General features: G+C 38.8%; 3 protein-coding genes across 7 annotated transcripts; all 3 read left to right on the top strand.

The window, feature by feature from the left end:
* The first annotated feature begins 9567 nt into the window (after positions 1–9567).
* On the top strand, positions 9568–12163 carry LOC120251051. 4 transcript variants are annotated; one of them, XM_039259589.1, is made up of 5 exons: positions 9590–9656; positions 10138–10263; positions 10536–10656; positions 10792–11056; positions 11751–12163. In XM_039259589.1, exons 2-5 carry the CDS (start codon positions 10238–10240, stop codon positions 11897–11899), a joined length of 561 nt encoding a protein of 186 aa, XP_039115523.1. In that variant the 5' UTR covers positions 9590–9656; positions 10138–10237; the 3' UTR covers positions 11900–12163. The 4 variants fall into 4 exon arrangements, with proteins under 4 accessions (XP_039115524.1, XP_039115525.1, XP_039115523.1 ...); XM_039259588.1 differs by having other exon boundaries at positions 10533–10656; XM_039259590.1 differs by lacking the exon at positions 10138–10263 and having other exon boundaries at positions 9568–9656.
* A 99-nt stretch (positions 12164–12262) lies between these two features.
* LOC120251050 lies at positions 12263–13847 on the top strand. 2 transcript variants are annotated; one of them, XM_039259586.1, is made up of 7 exons: positions 12263–12458; positions 12551–12653; positions 12719–12888; positions 12964–13110; positions 13182–13262; positions 13346–13405; positions 13476–13847. In XM_039259586.1, the coding sequence occupies exons 2-7, from the start codon at positions 12554–12556 to the stop codon at positions 13587–13589; spliced, it is 672 nt and encodes a 223-aa protein (XP_039115520.1). In that variant the 5' UTR covers positions 12263–12458; positions 12551–12553; the 3' UTR covers positions 13590–13847. The 2 variants fall into 2 exon arrangements, with proteins under 2 accessions (XP_039115520.1, XP_039115521.1); XM_039259587.1 differs by lacking the exon at positions 12263–12458 and having other exon boundaries at positions 12465–12653.
* A 384-nt stretch (positions 13848–14231) lies between these two features.
* Positions 14232–15416, top strand: LOC120251941 (DNA-directed RNA polymerases II, IV and V subunit 9A-like). The gene is made up of 4 exons (XM_039260590.1): positions 14232–14260; positions 14360–14435; positions 14634–14792; positions 15196–15416. Exons 1-4 carry the CDS (start codon positions 14232–14234, stop codon positions 15274–15276), a joined length of 345 nt encoding a protein of 114 aa, XP_039116524.1. The 3' UTR covers positions 15277–15416.
* The last annotated feature ends 2260 nt before the right edge of the window (positions 15417–17676 follow it).

The raw sequence follows: 17676 nt of genomic DNA, 5'->3' as shown, positions 1-17676 counted from the left end.
TGTTACGTATTACAATTAATATAATTACTTAATTGTCACGCCCTCGAACTCTAACTCGCACGTGGCAACCGCTCACTGACGTACAAGAAGTGGTCCCACAACGCCCCACTTTCTGTCGCCGTCAGGGCTCAATATAAAACCCTGTTATCACAATTATATAACTGAAGACAACATAATAAAATATTACAAATAAGAGTCTCCTACATGTGAACCCTAAACACAAGTAGCAACAATAATAAAGACAAACTGTGGTTTTTAAGATACAACCAAAATATAAATACAAGAAACTCACATATAAGGTCAAGTCTAGTGGATCCATGAGGAGAGTACATGCATACTACGACAAAACCCTAAATAAGAAGTACAGATAAACTCTCATCGCACGACAAAGACAACTCGGGTCCAACGCCGCAATCAGTAAGATAAAAGGGAGCTGTGAGTAAACAGTAGGTTACCCAAATAGTGAGCGTCAAACGATAGATGTAACAGAGTATACAAAGCATTTTCGTATGGTAATTCAAAGAAATAATAATAAGCATATAAAAATCGGCCCAAGTATTCAACATATTAACAACAACACAAGATCTCATCAATAGTAAAAAGCAAATAACATTTTTAAAACATACGAACATAGTCTCATACAGGTCGACTTTAAAATCAGCCTCCCACACTAATCGCGCAGCGACTAAGTGGGGACCACCAAAGGAGTTTTTAAAACTTTTTAAAATTTAAAAGCGGTGCCTTTCCTTGAGGTCTACCATCGAGATCCCTCGCGGTGACGCACCGGTTTCTCACATAACGTAACCCCTCATCAATGGCTCCGCTGCACCCTCGACCAGTGGTAAACTCAGTGGTTAACCACGCCCGCCTCCCATCAGCCGGACCGCGGAACCCCACATTCGCAAGTTGCTGCCGGACCAAAAGTCCGCCGTCACCATCAAAACTAAATGCCACAACATACTCTTTTTCTAACTTCCAATTCAAATAATCCATCATACAATGTTTAAATACGGAAATGTACATCAAACCATCTCATTTGCATATAACACGGAAATGCAAGTAAACATGTTTCTTTCTAACAAATAGGTAGCTAAGCATTCTAGTTTTAACCATTTCTAAGCAAATTCGCACTCAAAATATATATATATATATATCAAAGGAAGTCAATTTATCATCAAGTTTATGGATAAACATATGAAGGAATACTTTAGTCCTCTTATTAAATCTACGCACCATAAATTTAACCACTCACTGCAACCGTACCGTCTCGTCCCCGAGACGCTATCTCACCGATCGAGCGAGCTCCTTTCCCTTGGAGGACGCCGCCACCCATATACAAGTGTGTGAATTCAAATTCTAATGAACATAAGAATGATAATCACAAGAAAATGTATAAGAATACGATATACATGTCTATACAAAAACATTAGGGTTTTTAAGGCAAAACATCGCCATTTTTGGATCCAAACGACCTCGTAATGCAGTAAAACTAGTTCCAATGAGTTCGTGGTAAGAAGAGCTTCAATGTGGACCAAAGAAATACCGTAAAAGGCTCAAAATTTTCGGTGTGCTACAGAATCTGCAATTGTTACAAAGATCCTAACCTTTATACTATGGATTTTTCTCCCACCTCTACAACTCTAACATCGAAAAATTTTCTTCTACAACATCCTCATACATGCATTATAAAATCATTGGCTTCAATTTAAGCCTATGGATCATCATATTCATGGAGAAATCGAAATTTTTATATATTTCTAAAAATCAAGGAACACGGGTGAAAATACAAAACAAAAACATTGATATAAGGCTTACCGGATTCTGAGTGAGAGAGGAATGAGTTTGGTATTGAAGTTCGCCGAAATTCTCACTGAAAAATTTTTTCTTCTAGGGGTATGCTCTACCGAACAAGAAGAACAAGAAGCAAGGAAGCAAGAAGGAAGAAGGAAAAAGAAGGTTCCAGTGTTTTCTCTCTCATTCATTTTCATAAATAGGAAATGACCTAATTGCCCTCCTTTAATAGAAAAATCATATAAAATGGATCCAAAATGACTGAATTGCCCTCCCGATTTTTCACATAAAAAGCTACCATGCAAACACTGCAAAATGCTACTACTACTAAATAGACCATTTTATCCCTAATGCAAGCATTAAAAATCTAAATAGGCCCGAGGTTCAAAATCGTGATAGTGGTACAACACTCTACCCTCCTTATTTTGTCCCCAAAATTTCACTACCCAACTCACCTCAATAAATGAGGATATTTCCTTCCTCATGAACCGCTCTGAGTTCCCAAGTTAACTCCTCAACTGATCACTTCCAAAGAACTTTCTTTACAACTGCACCACCTTTCCCCAAGTACTTTTTCTAGCCGATCAAGGATACGAATAAAGCCCTCACTTCAAAAAGTCAAATCTCTCAAGTTCAACTCGAGGTGTTTCAAGTGCATGCGATTGATCCGTACATACTTCTTCAACAACGAAACGTGGAAAACATTATGGATCTTTCTAACTCGCTGGCAATCAGAATCTATAAGCCATCGCCCAATTCTTTTCAAGTATCAAGAATGGCCCAATATAGCGAGGATTTAATCTTTCCTGCCACGGAACCGAATTACTCCCTTCCAAGGAGATATCTTCAGAAAACTCCGCTACCAACTTGAACTCTAAATCTCTTCTCCCGTTATCAAGATAGCTCTTCCTCACGGCCTGGGCCACTTTTAACCTATCTTGAATTACCTTCACTTTTTCTGTGGTTACCTCAATTAGTTCCACACTCTGCAACTTTCTTTCACCAACTTCATTCCAACAGAGGGGTGTTCGACACTTATGCCCATACAAAGCTTCATAAGGTGCCATACCAATACTTGCATGGAAGCTATTATTGTAGCTTAATTCCACCGTAGGTAGTGTTGTCCCAACTTCCTTGGAAATCGAGAACACAAGCCCCTCAAAGATATCCTCGATGTCCGAATCATGTACGCCTCGATCGACCGGTCTGTCTGGGGATGATATGCAGCGATCGAATCTCAGAGTTGTCCCAAGAGCCCTGACTGAAACTTAGGCCAAAATCGAGATGTAAATCTCGGGTCACGTATCGACATAATTGAAACAGTGACTCCATGGAGTTTAACACTCGCTTATAAATAGCTTCGCTAACTTCTCCAAGGAATATTTGGTATGTAATGGCCGTAAAATGGGTCAGACTTTTGTCAAACGGTCCACAAGAACCCACACGTCATAGCCCTCAAGAGTACACGCTGTAACCCAACCACTGAAGTCCATAGTAATACGCCTCCCACTTCCATTCTCGAATAGGTAAAGGTTGTAATAGTCCCGCCGGCCGTTGATGTTCCTGGCTTACTTTGCTAACAAACTAAGCATCTTGCTACAAATTCGCGATCTCACGCTCATTCCGCACCACCAATAATTTTCCTCGATCGTACGACATACATCTTAGTGCCACTCGGGTGTATAGCATAAGTCGAGGAGTAAGCTTCTTCTAGGATAGCACTTCCGAAGTTCTCGCATCCCTCGAACACAAACTCTTCCCCGAAATTCCGAATACCATCATCACGCGAAGCCCAAAAATCGCTAGGTTCACCTTTTCCGCCTCTAGATTTCTTCATTAACTCTTCATCCGCTCTCCCGAGATTTCAACTGCCTCAAAGAATGATGGTCTCACCACAAAATTTGCCAACAAAACTCCCCTTTGGTCTCGATCTTAAGTCTCACATCCATGTCTCAAGAGTCGCAAGTCGAGACCGATAAGATGTTGTAGTAGAAGCTAAAGAAGTGGAAGTTTTTCCCTACTTAGAGCATCCGCTACCACATTGGGCCTTCCCCTCGGATGGTAGTCAATCACCAAATCATAATCCTTGATTAACTCTAGCCATCTTCGCTGCCTCAAGTTCAGCTCCTTTGAGTAAACAAATACTTTTAAACTCTTATGATCGTGCAAAATTAAGCATTTCTCTCCATACGAGATAATGTCGCCAAATCTTCGTGGCAAAAACTACTCGCTAACTCCAAATCATGGGTAGGGTAATTCAATTCATGTTTCTTCAAATGTCGCTAAGCATAAGCTATTACCTTCCCATCTTGCATTACATGATACCAAGATCCCTGGCTGCGATGCATCGCCGAACACTACGAAAACTCTTTACCAATCGGTAGGCGAGAGTGAGCATCATAGCCGAAATCGCGGTTCTTCAATTCTGAAGCTCGCTCTCACACTTCTCATCCCAAAACAAACTTTACCTCCTTTCTCGAGATCAACCGTGATAAAGGTAAGAATCCGAGAAAACCCTTCCACAAACGCCGTATAATAACCCAACCAAACCAAGGAAACTTCTGAACTCGTGATACATTCTCTGGTTGTTCCCAATCAATGATTGCTTCAACTTTCTTTCTATCTACACTGATTCCTTCTCCAGATACAACATGTCCTAAGAAGACCACTTCATGCAACCAAAACTCACACTTTGAGAATTTAGCATACACTTCTCTTCTCGAAGGATCCGCAATACTATACGCAAATGTCGCACATGCTCTTCTTCATTTCGTCGAGTAGATCAAAATGTCATCGATAAAGACAATTACAAACTTGTCGAGATAAGGTCTCGAAGACTCGCTCATTAGATCCATAAAAGCGAAACGGAGCATTAATCGAATCAAAGGCATGACCAAAAATTCATAACGCTCAGTATCGTGCGCGAAATGTCGTTTTCTAAGACATCACTTTCCTTGATCTTCAACTGATGATAACCAGACCGGAGATCAATCTTTGAAAACACTTTTGCTCCACGTAACTGATCAAATAAATCATCGATTCTGGGTAAAGGATATTTGTTCTCGATAGTCACCTTGTTCAACCGCCGTAGTCTATACACAATCGAAAAGAACCATCCTCTTCTTCACAAAGAGAACTCGGGCGCACCCTGTGGTGACACACTACGGGCGTGCATAAATCCCTTTATCCACCAACTCGCAGAATCAGATTTCGGGCTCCTTAAGTTCTCATGGGTGCCACGCGATACTGGAGGAATGGAGATCGAGCAAGACCCCTGTAGCAAATCAATAGCAAACTCAAACTCTCGATCCGAGGCAATCCGTGATTCCTCGTAGAAATATATCCTCAAACTCCCGGGACAATAGGAACATCCAGCGACGCTTTGGTCCAACAATTTGTAGATCTACTATGTGAGCCAAATATACCTCACATCCCTATGCATAAGTTTCCTTGCTTCCACGTAAGATATTACACACCCTCGAAAGAACCTTCCTTTCACCCTCAAACACAACACTTAGTCCATGAGAGCTTTGAAAGTCACTTCCTTCCTCGAGCGATCAATGGAAGCCTTTATGCCTATTTAACCATCCATACCAAGTATGGCATCAAAAATCTCGCGATCTCTAATGGAATCAAATCGCCTCAAAATCTACACCCTTCACTTTGATAGGACATCCTGAAAAACAACCTCCCTGACAATCTCTTCACCTAGAGGTGTTTGTATCAGAAGTTCACAGTCTAATGGGGAGGCTATTCTCATCCAGATGACATGAAAATGCAGTACATAACAAAAAGATCTCTCGACCCCGAGTCAATCAATACATATGCATCATGTCGAAAAATAGATGCAGACTGTGAATCACGCTGGTCCGTCCTCAGCTTCCTCATTGGTCATGGCAAAAACTCTGGTCTGAGAACGGGTCTCGAGGGTCGTACTGCTCCACCTCAGTGGACTATTACTAGCAAAGAATCGATCCGTAGGGGCAATAGTGTAGAAGTAGTAGGCGGTACACCCCTAGATCGACTGCTGGGTCCGCAGAGGAGGTGCTCGAACCCGGTGTCAGACGGCCCAACTCGACATGCCGACTTAGCGTGACCGGGCCCTCGCCCACTACCGAGTAGCATCTCGCGTGGTTCACGGGCATGGACTCGATGGAATCTATCATAGCTTCGGCATCCGGGAACATTTCAGCTGATTTCCTCCATAACGCGCCACCGCAGATGTAGCACCCTTCATCCTGACCGCTTGCCTCGATGGAGGTCTCGATCGAGCTGGATCCTGAAAACCTCGAGAAGTACCCTCACTCTTCCGCGCTTGGACGGCCTTTGAAAAATCTGGAAGTTTCTTCCTTCGCCAAATTTTCACATGGCATGCTTACCTTCAAGAACCAATTTCTCAGCCCCTCAATGCTAATCGAACCATCTTTTGAAGCTTTTGATTCCCAAGAATCGCCATCTTCTCTCCGATACTAAGATTCGGCTCCGCCTCAAACTTTGGAACATAAAAGCTTCTTCACCACCAACAATTTCATGTACAAAAATTTGCCAATTCTTTTCAAATCGCTTTCATATTCTCGCCTATCGCTTTATTTCCGAACCAATTTCATGTACTCTTGCCGCTCGGTCACGGAAATGAAAAGTCGTAATATTCTTCATCAAACTCTATGTAGAAAAATCGACCAAGTCAGTGGTATTTCGAACGACCTCGAGGAGTTTCCCACCGTATCCTTGCTCATGCTTTCCAAAAAGCCTCGACTGCAACCTTTTAGTTTCAACTCATCTTCTATGCCCATGTCTTCAAAAGTAGCAAGCAACCTCTTTAACCATTCCTTGGCAGCCATAGCATCACCTGAACCATCAAAAGTATTACATCCTGAAATCTGTTTTGCTTCCTTCAAAAGAGTTTCGACAAAATTAAGCTTCCGATCGATTTTTACCGTCTTCCACCGTGCTATCGAACCTCAAAGGCATTGGGGGTGGTGTGGTAGTATGACTGACATCGGCTCAAGATGGGGTCAGCCCCCAAAACAAGCTCCATAACCAAGGAAATCACGATATTCCTGAGTATGTCGGCCAGGCGACCTCGGCATCCCATACGCCTTAAAGCTCGAAAGAGCTTCGGTGGTGGTGCTACTCCCGGGGTTACAGTCGAGGTATAGGACCCGAACTCCGGGAGCATACAGTAACTCTGCCACAGCAGGCTCATGTCCTGAATTGACCTCTTGCCTAGGGGGAAAAGGGGGTTTGTGCTGGCATTCTAACTGAAAAGAACAAAGAGAGACAAATTTTTTAAGCTTAACTCCTATATGCACTTATGCTAAATACAAATCAAGAATCGATCCACTAGTCTTTAAGGAAATCAACAATTTGAGAATTTAAACTAAGATCAACGTAAACCTCTAGCCTCGATCACCACTAAAATTGTCACGCCCGAACCTAATCCCGCACGGTGGCAACCGCCACGACGGACAAGAAGTGGGTCCCACAACGCCCTACTTTCGTAGTCGCCGTGAAGGCTCAATATAAACCCTGCTTATCACAATTATATAACTAGAAGACAACATAATAAAATATCACAAACTAGGGTTCCCCTAGTACTAGGAACCCTAAACACAATGTAGCAAATAATAATAAAGACAAACCGTGGTTTTTAAGATACAACCCGAAAATATAAATACAAGAACCACATATAAGGTCAAGTCTAGTGGATCCATAGAGAGTACATGCATACTATGACAAACCTAAATAAGAAGTACAGATAAACCTCTATCACGTGACAAAGACAACTCGCATCCAACGTCAGCACTCGAAAAGATAAAAGGGGAGTGGTGAGTAATGAGGTTACCTGAATGAGTGGTGTCAGTGATAGATGTAACAGAGTGATAAAGCATTTCGGGGATGGTAATTCAAAGAAATAATAATAGCATATAAAATCGGGTCTCCAAGTATTCAACATATTAACAAATAACACAAGATCTCATCAATAGTAAAAAGCAAATAACATTTTAAAACATAATGAACATAGCTCCAAAAATACAGTCGCCTAAAACAGCTCCCACACTAATCGTGGCGCATGACTAGCCGTGGGACCACCAAGGAGTTTTTAAAACTTTTTAAAATTTAAAAGGTGCCTTTCCTCGTGCGGCCAACGAGATCCCCGTGTGGTGACCCCGGGTTTCTCACATACGTAACCCCTATCAACGGCTCCCGCGACCTCTCGACTGTGGTAAACCCGGTGGTTAACCACGCCCGCCTCCCATCAGCCGGACCGCGGAACCCCGACTAGCGCAGTCTGTCGACTAAAGTCCGCGTCACCATCAAAACTAAATGCCACAACATACATTTTTTCTAACTTCCAATTCAAATAATCCATCATACAATGTTTAAATACGTAAATGTACATCAAAACCATCTCATTTGCATATAAATACGAAATGCAAGTAAACATGTTTCTTTCAAATAAATAGGTATAAGCATTCTAGTTTTTAACCATTTCAAGTAAATTCGTACTCAAAATATATATATATCAAAGGAAGTCAATTTTATCATCAAGTTTATGTGATAAAACACATGAAGGAATACTTTAGTCCTCTTATTAAATCTATGCAATTATAAATTTAACCACTCACGAATCCACTGCCCTCGTCCCCGAGACGATCTACATCGATCGGGCTGAGCTCCTTCCCCTTGGAGGACGCTCGCCACCTATATACAGGTAGGAATTCAAATTTAAATGAACATAAGAATGATAATCACAAGAAAAATGTATAAGAATACGATTATACATGTCTAATACAAAACATTAGGGGTTTTAAGGCAAAAACATCGTCATTTTGGATCCAAACGATCTCGTGAATGGAGTAAAACTAGCTCCAATGAGTTCAGGGTAGAAGAAGAGCTTTCAATGTGGGACCAAAGAAATACTGCGAAAGAGCTCAAAAATTTTTCAGTGCTACATGACCCTCGGAATCATGCATAGATCCGAACCTTATACTATGGATTTTCTCCCAATTTACAACTCTAAATCGAAAATTTTCTTCTACAACATCCTCATACATGCATTATAAATCATTGGCTTCAATTTAAGTCTATGGATCATCATATTCATGGAGAAATCGAAATTTTTTATATATTTCTAAAAATCAAGGAAATACTGGGTGAAATACAAAACAAAAACATTGGATATAAGGCTTTCACCGGGATTCGGGAGTGAGGAGAGGAATGAGTTTGGTATTGAGTTCGCGGAAATTCTCGCCGGAAAATTTTTTTCTTCTAGGGGTATGCTCGGCCGAACAAGAAGAACAAGAAGCAAGGAAGCAAGAAGTGAAGAAGGAAAAGAAGGTTCCAGGTTTTTCTCTCATTCATTTCATAAATAGGAAATGACCTAATTGCCTCTTAATAGAAAAATCATATAAACTGGATCCAAACGACGGAATCGCTCGATTTTTCGACATAAAAGCTACCACGCAAACACGCAAAAACGCGACTACTACTAAAACGACCATTTTTATCCCTAATGCAAAGATAAAAATCTAAAGTAGCCTCGGCGCTCTAAATCGGTGACAGGAGACAACATTAATTCTCTCATGTATATCCTTTTAATTCTAAAATTACATGCACATACGCACATGGTGACACAATTAAACACAAAAATTAATAAGTCAAAGTGCAACATCTAAACCCCTAGTTTGGGTCATGTATAGTATTTTTCTTCAAATGTAAATAGACGTTTTCTGAGGGTTGTTTTTGAATAAACACAATACTATAAACCCTAAACCTGAATCCCGGCTCCCTTCATCTGTCCTTCGAGGTAGTAGTTCAAGAATTAGAGTAGAGGGCGGAGAAGATCAGGCTTAGCATTTGAGGTGAGGCGAGGGAGATCTTCCGTGCTCCTTCCAATTCCATTTGAATTTTGGTTTTCAAGATAAATTTTCGATAATTTTCTTCTATTTTTAGGTTTTTCTCGGCAATGTATATATATATATATATATATATATGTCTTGTGGCCTTACTTGGATGTGCTTCTCTTCCAAAATCCAGGCTTGTGCTTTAATTTGTTAAGTTATAAGGAAATAGCAGCTAGAATCGAAGTTTCATCAGTGCAAATTTAAACTTTTAGCTTAATAGTTTCAGGCAATCTCTTCTTAGTTTTGTTCTTGTTAATGATCTCCATTCTCCAATCTCCTGGTGATAGAAATAGAGGATTTTTTTTGGAGCTACCCAACAAAAACTGCTTATTTTCCTTCTGAATTCTTCCCCCTTTTTTTTATTTTTTATTTTTATAAACATGGGGTTATCATAGCATAATTGGATTGACTATTGTTTATGACGCTTTGATTATTTTAGGGTGTGTTATTGCTGAGGTATGGGAGGTGTATATTGATAATGGCCTATGACAGCAGAGTATATGGATAAAGATTGAATGTTTGTGTGATTATGGAAGCAAATGGGAGCGTTTTCAATGTTTCATGGGTGTGTATGTGTAGAAACCTGCATTTTCATCCTTATGATTACCTTTTTTTGTTGTTGTAGATTTTCATGTTGCATAAATTTTGTTCAAAATGACAATTTTGCTTGAACAGATGTTATTCTTCTTTTGAGATTTCGTGCTAAATAAATGGTTTTTCTTTGATGACATTTTTTTCTGGATAAACTGTATATTGCATGAATCTATGATATAATAGTTCTCCAATGATTCCAATAACTTTTTACTTGCTAAACATTGGCTTGAATGCTGTCAGCAGAAACCAAATTTTCCAAGAAATTTTGACAAAAATTACAATGGATCCCCATATGAAGCAGCTGCAGGATAGTTTGGTCGAGATTGAAACAGAAGCTGAGCATCTGCTCTTGGCACGTCACCAGGTGAATGTAACATTTTTGTTTAAAGCTTGTTCTTCATAAACGCTCTATGTTTTTAGTCAAAAAGAAGAAGAAGAAGAAGAAAAACACTCTATGTTTCTTTTGATAACAATTCTGTTTCCTGTAATCCAAGAGCAGCTTGTTGAAAATGACAAATTGCGAAACGGTAACAGAGAAGCCTTGACAGCACTCCGCAAGAGAGCTTGCACAACCAAAAGCAGTGTTCCTTCTCCTTTTGAGGCATTAATGAAAGAAATAGAAGGAGCGAGAGAACCATTGGTGAAAGAAATATGTTCAACTTGTGGGAACCATGACTCTAAGGAGCATACGTGGATGATGTTCCCAGGGTCTGATATCTTTGCTCTTGTGCCTTTTCATGTGGCTCATACCATCTTAGAGAAAGGTATAAACTTAGCTTCCTAATTGTTAGAGTTAAATTCTGACTGTTTTAGCATTTTAAGTTATATGTAGAGCATGAGTTCTCACTTTAATAGAGAGATGTGTGGAAGAGATGATTGCCAAATTTTAGCATTAGGGCATTGTTTAAAATCAAAGTGCTTAGAAAATAATTTTGGCATATCTCAATGACCTGCCAAATTAGAAAAGGTAAACTTTGTGGAAAATGTTGACTGGTTGGTCAACTGTGGTGATTCTTTCCAAATGAACAGTCTTACTTTTGCCTTAAGTTGAATAGGAGCTCAGCTTCTGAAAGAGCTTATGGCTGGAAGGCAAAGGCAATCAAAAGGGTATTCAACTTAATGGTTGAAAGAATACTGAAAGGTGCTTTAGACATGAATTATCAGTGGTGGAACTACAAATCTTGGTAGATAGACTTCACTGTTTTTTTAAAAAAAAAATTAAAAAAAAAAAATAATAATTTTCACTGTTGACTAGGGGTTTGGCATGTGGTGGGTTGTTCACATACAGTTAGTTTCATGATGTGTTTAGTCAATAATCTAGTGATGCCATTGGTAAAATATTGGGTATTTGTGGTTTTTTTTGGTGTTTAGATTATAACCAGTTGGCTTTCTTTATCTTGATTTATGTGTCCTTGATGATTCCCTTACAGTTCAAAATTTATATCGCTCATGTTGTAGATCAAGAAAGACTGGACTATGAGACCAAGAAGCTGCAGAGCTATGTGAAAGAGAAGTCCTTCTCCATCTCTGAAAAAGGAGCTCTAGCTGATAGAATTAGTCCCGGTGTTGTGAAGTCTCTGGTCTCCCTGACAGACAAATCTAAGTAAATTCTCACAGGGTTAATGCACAACCATATTATTTTCATCTTGTATTTTCAAGCCTGTTTTACTTGCCGCTTCTGGTTTGCTTTGTGTCGTAAATTCTGCAATTGGACAGATGATTATAATTTAAATAACTTTATTTAAGAATTTTTTTTTCTTCAAGGTGAAGTCTGACATGAGATCATCTATGCATGAGTCTGATCTCTGATGTTTGTGTGGTATATTACAGAGGTTTATAATAGAGGACAATAATTATGGATTTTCATTCCAGTTCCTTGCTTTTGTAATTTTGGTTTTCAAACTGCCATTCACCTTCTTGGAAGCTTCATCAGGCCATAAGTAGTACGTATTAGCTTCCATTATCAGGGAATCCATGTGAAGAGTACTGTTCTTTTCAGCATTGCATTTTGCAGAGCCAATGATGGTGGCTGCTGCAAAGGCAACATGAGTAAAAATGAGCAAAACGAGGAATTGGACTGGGGAATGCTGGTTTCTTCTGGATTTATTAGTACCCTCGCCATACTCCTTTATTCCTTGCCCCCCTTGGAAGACAGAGGCCTTGTTGGTATTGTGCTAGTCTCAACTAAGACTTACGCTTTTCTCATTTATATTTTAACATGTTTTGGATTTGTCATACTAATCCAACCTTTGTTGCAGTGAATGATGAGCATGATGCTGGTAGTATGCTCTGTTATGCTGGTTCTTTCATCTTTACAGGTAGATGCAAGGCATGTCTTTGAGCACTGGTCCTTAGATGGAGGTACGTTCATGTAGTGTGTTGCTTTTATGAGATCTCTGGCCTCTGATGATCCGTGACTTGTTCAGAGAACAAGATGTCCATAATGGAGGCTCTATCACAAGATTCCTTTTGTCATTCATGCTTAGAGGTTTCAAGAAAAGCTGCGAAAACCTTGAGCGATCCAAAGACGTTCCAAGGGATTGGCACATTGTCAAATGAAATGTGCCATGTTTTGCCTACTGAATTGCAAACACAGGTTCAAGCTTCTCTTCTAAATACTTTTGACATGCTTTGCTGAATGAATCTGTCAATTTCCTACATTTCATTGTAGTGCTTGGAGGTTGCGGACACATACATCCATCATTCTAGGCTGTTTCTGCGAGAACTATTTCATGAGAAGCACCTGTGCAATAGCACAGGTACATGTGCTCAGAAATCCTCCTCCTCGGATGAGGATTTCGTTATGAATCCAACAAAGGTAGGTAGAAAAGTGCCTAATAAATGTATGAATATCTCTATCTCATGGTGCTAAGTATAATCTTCCAACAGTTGACGGACAGCAAAAATTGCCTGACATGCCGCAATTCAGTGAAAGAAATATTGTCCAGATTAAAGATCCCTAACATGAGGGTATCAATCTACTCAACTCCCACGAATAGTGAAGTTTCATCTTTAAGAGTTCCTCTCTAATGAGATTTCGTTCTTGTCTGAAGATGAAGATAATGGAGGCTCTCATTGAATACTGTGAAGAAGTCGATGAAAATGAAGCACAAGTAATTTTTCTTTATAAAATTTACAAATTATGAATGATAAGATGTAAACTGAATGATTTCTGTTTTGTAGTGCAAGCAAGCAGTTTACAGTTATGCCCCATCAGTTATTAGCAAGCTTGAGAACTTGAAGCCGAACGATATGTGCCGCATGGTTGGGCTCTGTGATGAGGGTATCTCTTTATGAAAACGCCATGCTTGAATTATCATCTTGAGTGTTCTTCAGTTTATGATTCAAATAACAGGCCCAGATCTCATCTGGAATGTCAAAGTTTAGAATAAAAGTTGATTCATTAGAGTTGTTTGTTGTTATTAGAGAGCTAGACACTGCCACTGTTATGCCTTCTCTTGGGGTGTTGTATATGTTTCTTCTTATTTTTCTGTTTTCAATTTAATATATTGAACTTGTTATGTGGAGATTTATTCAGTGTGTATTTTTATTTTAAAGTAAAAGTTTTTAATTGGGTCTGTCTGTGTTCATCATTTGGGTTGACTCGGAAATGTGTAATTGTTTTTTTAAAGTTATTTAGAAGCTAAAACCACGATGGATGCTGTTATCGTTCATTTATATATTTTATGTTTTATATTTTAAAACAATTTGTGGGTAAAAATAGGGTTTTTCCTTTATCCCAACAAGTTGAAGCAAAGATTAACACTAATAAATATAATATATTAGAGGTGAATGAAAAAACAAATACCTCAAAAAAGAAATTTTAAAGGATTGAAGAGCTTATCGGATCTGGATACGCAAGCCACGTGGATCCGACTTTGCATTGCAAGCCCTAATTTAAGCAGCAGCAAAATCAGACACAGAGAAAGGAGGAGAGAGATGAGGCTCATGAAGTTTTGCAGAAAATGGCACGTTCTCGTTTATTTTATTTTATGTTGATTTTTCATTCTTATATTTTGTCCTTTTTTTTTTTTTAAATTTTAAAATTCCTTTTTCAATGGAAGCAGCAACAATGTACTGTTCCCAAAGGAAGACCTTCAAAACAAAGTGCTGCTCTATGCCTGCATCAATTGCAACTATCAGGTCTCCACCATTTCATTCTAGCCTATGTATGAAGTACAAATGGTTCTTCTTGTTTGTGAGATTTTTGCTAGCTTTTTTTCCCATTGTGCTTGATTGATTGAATGAATGAATGAATGAAAGAATACCTTCATTTCTGTGCATAAAAACAGTTAAGAGTAATGCTGATCAGTTGAACAATAATTCCTGGCTGTTATGCAGGAAGAAGCTGAGAACCATTGTGTCTATATGATTAAGATCAATCAATCTCTTGGTAAAGGTTCTCATGGTGAAAAGATTGCAATTGCTGACACTACTCTGCCTCGTACTAAGAATGTCACTTGTTCTCAGTGCAACTATTCAGAGGCTGTGTTCTTCCAGGTCTGAGTATTCTACATGTATTTGTTGAGATTTTTTATTCTTACATACCAAATAAAAAAAATGAAAATTATACTTGTTGTTTTGAATGTTGGTTGTGTGATTCTAAATCTATATTTCAGAATGGTGAACAATTTCATAGCTCTGTAAACTAAATGATTAATTACAATTTACAGGACATTGACTGATGCTTTTCAGATATTCCACAATCCCAAAGTTCTATTTCCATGATGTATTTTGTTTATCAGGCCTTGGTGTTCTGCAGTTTTATCTCTTTCTTGACAGTGGCCACAATTAACCACTGTTTTTTACTATAATTATTCTTCATTTTTTTACTTGTCCAATCTAACTGAATGCAAAGGATTCAGGTTCACTAATAGTCTTCATACTTCATTGTTCATTACAGGAAGTAGCTAAAGGTGAAGATGCTGTGTCTATGTTCTTCATATGCTGCAATCCGAGTTGTGGCTATAAATGGAGGGACTAATGGAGTGGCTTTAAGTGACTCTCTGTTCTTCATATGTTTGTCTTGTTTGTCCTATGCTTTCATAAGCTGAGAAAATTGCAGGATTGTTCTTATTCCAAATTTGCATGTTCGGTATATGATGATGCATACATACTTTTTCCTTTTTGATGTCTTGTTAATAATTTGCCATTGGACTTATATACCTGAATTTTACTTTCTTTTTCCCGTCTAATGTAATAATGGCCGTACCTAAGTAACTTTGATCTCAACCGAGAAGAATCCAGTGTTCAGGTTGTTGGAAATCTATGTAGAATAGGCTTGAAATGCTTTAATGAAAGTTTTTCTAAAAAATGTTATTTGGCCCCTCTTTTCTAAGGTTGTTGTTGGGTTTGGATGCAAATAGTTTTAGTGGATAGGACAAATTTTTGGTTTTATGCATTCAGCACTAGTGAAGAAAAAACCATAATTCGAAAAAAAAAGTATGTATTGATTTTTTTTTTTTTAAAAAAAACTTAAGATGGTTGTTTGATATTGTATGAAAACTAACCATTTTCGTTTGTATAAATAGTTTATGAACAGACGTGTTTTTCAAGCGATATAATTTTTTAAAATATCTTTATCCGTTAATTATTATTGACAAGATGCAAAGTATCTAAGAGATGTAAGATATTATATCCGTTATATGTAGATGATAAAAAGTGGATAAACCATAATTTCATTAAGAAGAAAAAAATACAGAAGAAGCAACAACACAGTCTCAGATCCACCAGCAGTGGGAGAGAATCAAAACAAAGTCACCAGAAAACAAACAAACTGAGAGCCCCCCACAGGACAGGGGCATCTCCCAAACAAACAACAGAGCTAAACTTCTCCCGTTGGAGAGATATGCTCCGGAGGGACATCGAGCTCCACCTCCTCAGTGGACAAGAATTCCAGGCTCCTCTTGATTTTCTTCATGGCCTCCTCCAGTTTTACTCTTTTTAGACTTGAGGCTGCGTTAAACGCATGAGAAGCATGTGAACGATTTTCGCGATAATAGCATCATGCGAGCCTAAGAAGAAGAGAAAATGCGGAGCATTTCTTTCAAGCCAAATGTTCCAAGTAATGGCTCTAATCAAGAGATCCCAGAAGGTGGATATCGGCCTCTTAAAGTTTTTCCTCCAATTCCACGGATCTTTTTCATGGATGAAGGGTTCGAGCGGACATCAAAAAGTTGTCCAAAAGAAACCCCACACCGTAAAAACAACGGGACACTCGAAGGAGAATATGATTTTTAAAACAACAACTACTTGATAAATTCAAGTATTTTATAAATAAAATATTTAAGATATTTTTAAAGGGAAAAGTCTTTGTCACTCCATCGTAATTTTCCAAACTTCCCAAAAACCCCTCCTATTTTTTTACACCCCGGGACGAGCCACTTGGTTAGTGTTTAACTTCCCTTTTCCCCCCTCACAGTTCACTTCAAATGGGTCCATGTTGTGAAATCCCATTTTTGGCCTCGAAAATGGTGGGAAAGGAAAGCGCCCGAAATCACATCATGTTTCGACCTTTTCAAAGGCTTTTCGCTTGGTTTCGATAGACAATGCCTAGGAGTTGCATTACATCTTGTTGTTCTCCTCAGTTGAGTTGTTCGACTTCAGTTCTGCCGGTTTCGTAATGTGGTGAGAATCTCTTCGTTGCTATCAGTTTGACCATTCAGTGAGTGTTTTATTATGGCGACTCATTTGTGGTAGTCCGGGTGAAGTTTATCATACCGAAATATATAAATCGGTTTCTCAACGAAAATGAAGTTGATTTCCATCGGATTGGTCAAGTGCACTTCATCTTCAAAATGAGTATGTAGTAGATTTTTATTGTCGAGGCGAGCATGTGCCATTGTCGTCTCCGTTTGAAAAAGCGAGTTCATTTTCGTTGTAAAAGTTCTTCTCGTTTATGGTTATCTATTTGTATATTTTTAAATAATGTTTAACTATTTGCTATTATCCGTTTAAATATATTACTAATATGTTTAATAATTGTCATATCCGTTTAATACTTGTCATCTCCGTTTAACATTATCTTTACATGTATAACTTTTTAATTAACGTTTAAATTCTCAAAGTCTCTGCGTAAAAGCGGTGATCTTTTTAGTTTGATCGCGAGATTGTTGGCCGGGTGGCGTGGCGGTGTGAAGATTATGGCATCTACGTGCATAAGAATTAATGGCGGCATTAATTCTTATGCGGACCATCAATAACATAAATATCCGAACACCCGTTCGATTGTAATCAGTTCGATGTCGGTCCCATTTTGTCGTTTAATTTTTTTCTCGGATATGAAGAGTCGACTGCTTGTGGACTTCACACCATAAATAACCGGGGAAGAACCCTTCCCATGGACTAACCACTGCAGTAAAGTCGATCCTCATCATCCTTCTCC

Source organism: Dioscorea cayenensis, chromosome 20 (genome assembly GCF_009730915.1).
Source record: "Dioscorea cayenensis subsp. rotundata cultivar TDr96_F1 chromosome 20, TDr96_F1_v2_PseudoChromosome.rev07_lg8_w22 25.fasta, whole genome shotgun sequence".
Taxonomy (NCBI): domain Eukaryota; kingdom Viridiplantae; phylum Streptophyta; class Magnoliopsida; order Dioscoreales; family Dioscoreaceae; genus Dioscorea; species Dioscorea cayenensis.
This window is presented reverse-complemented; position numbering and strand designations above follow the sequence as displayed.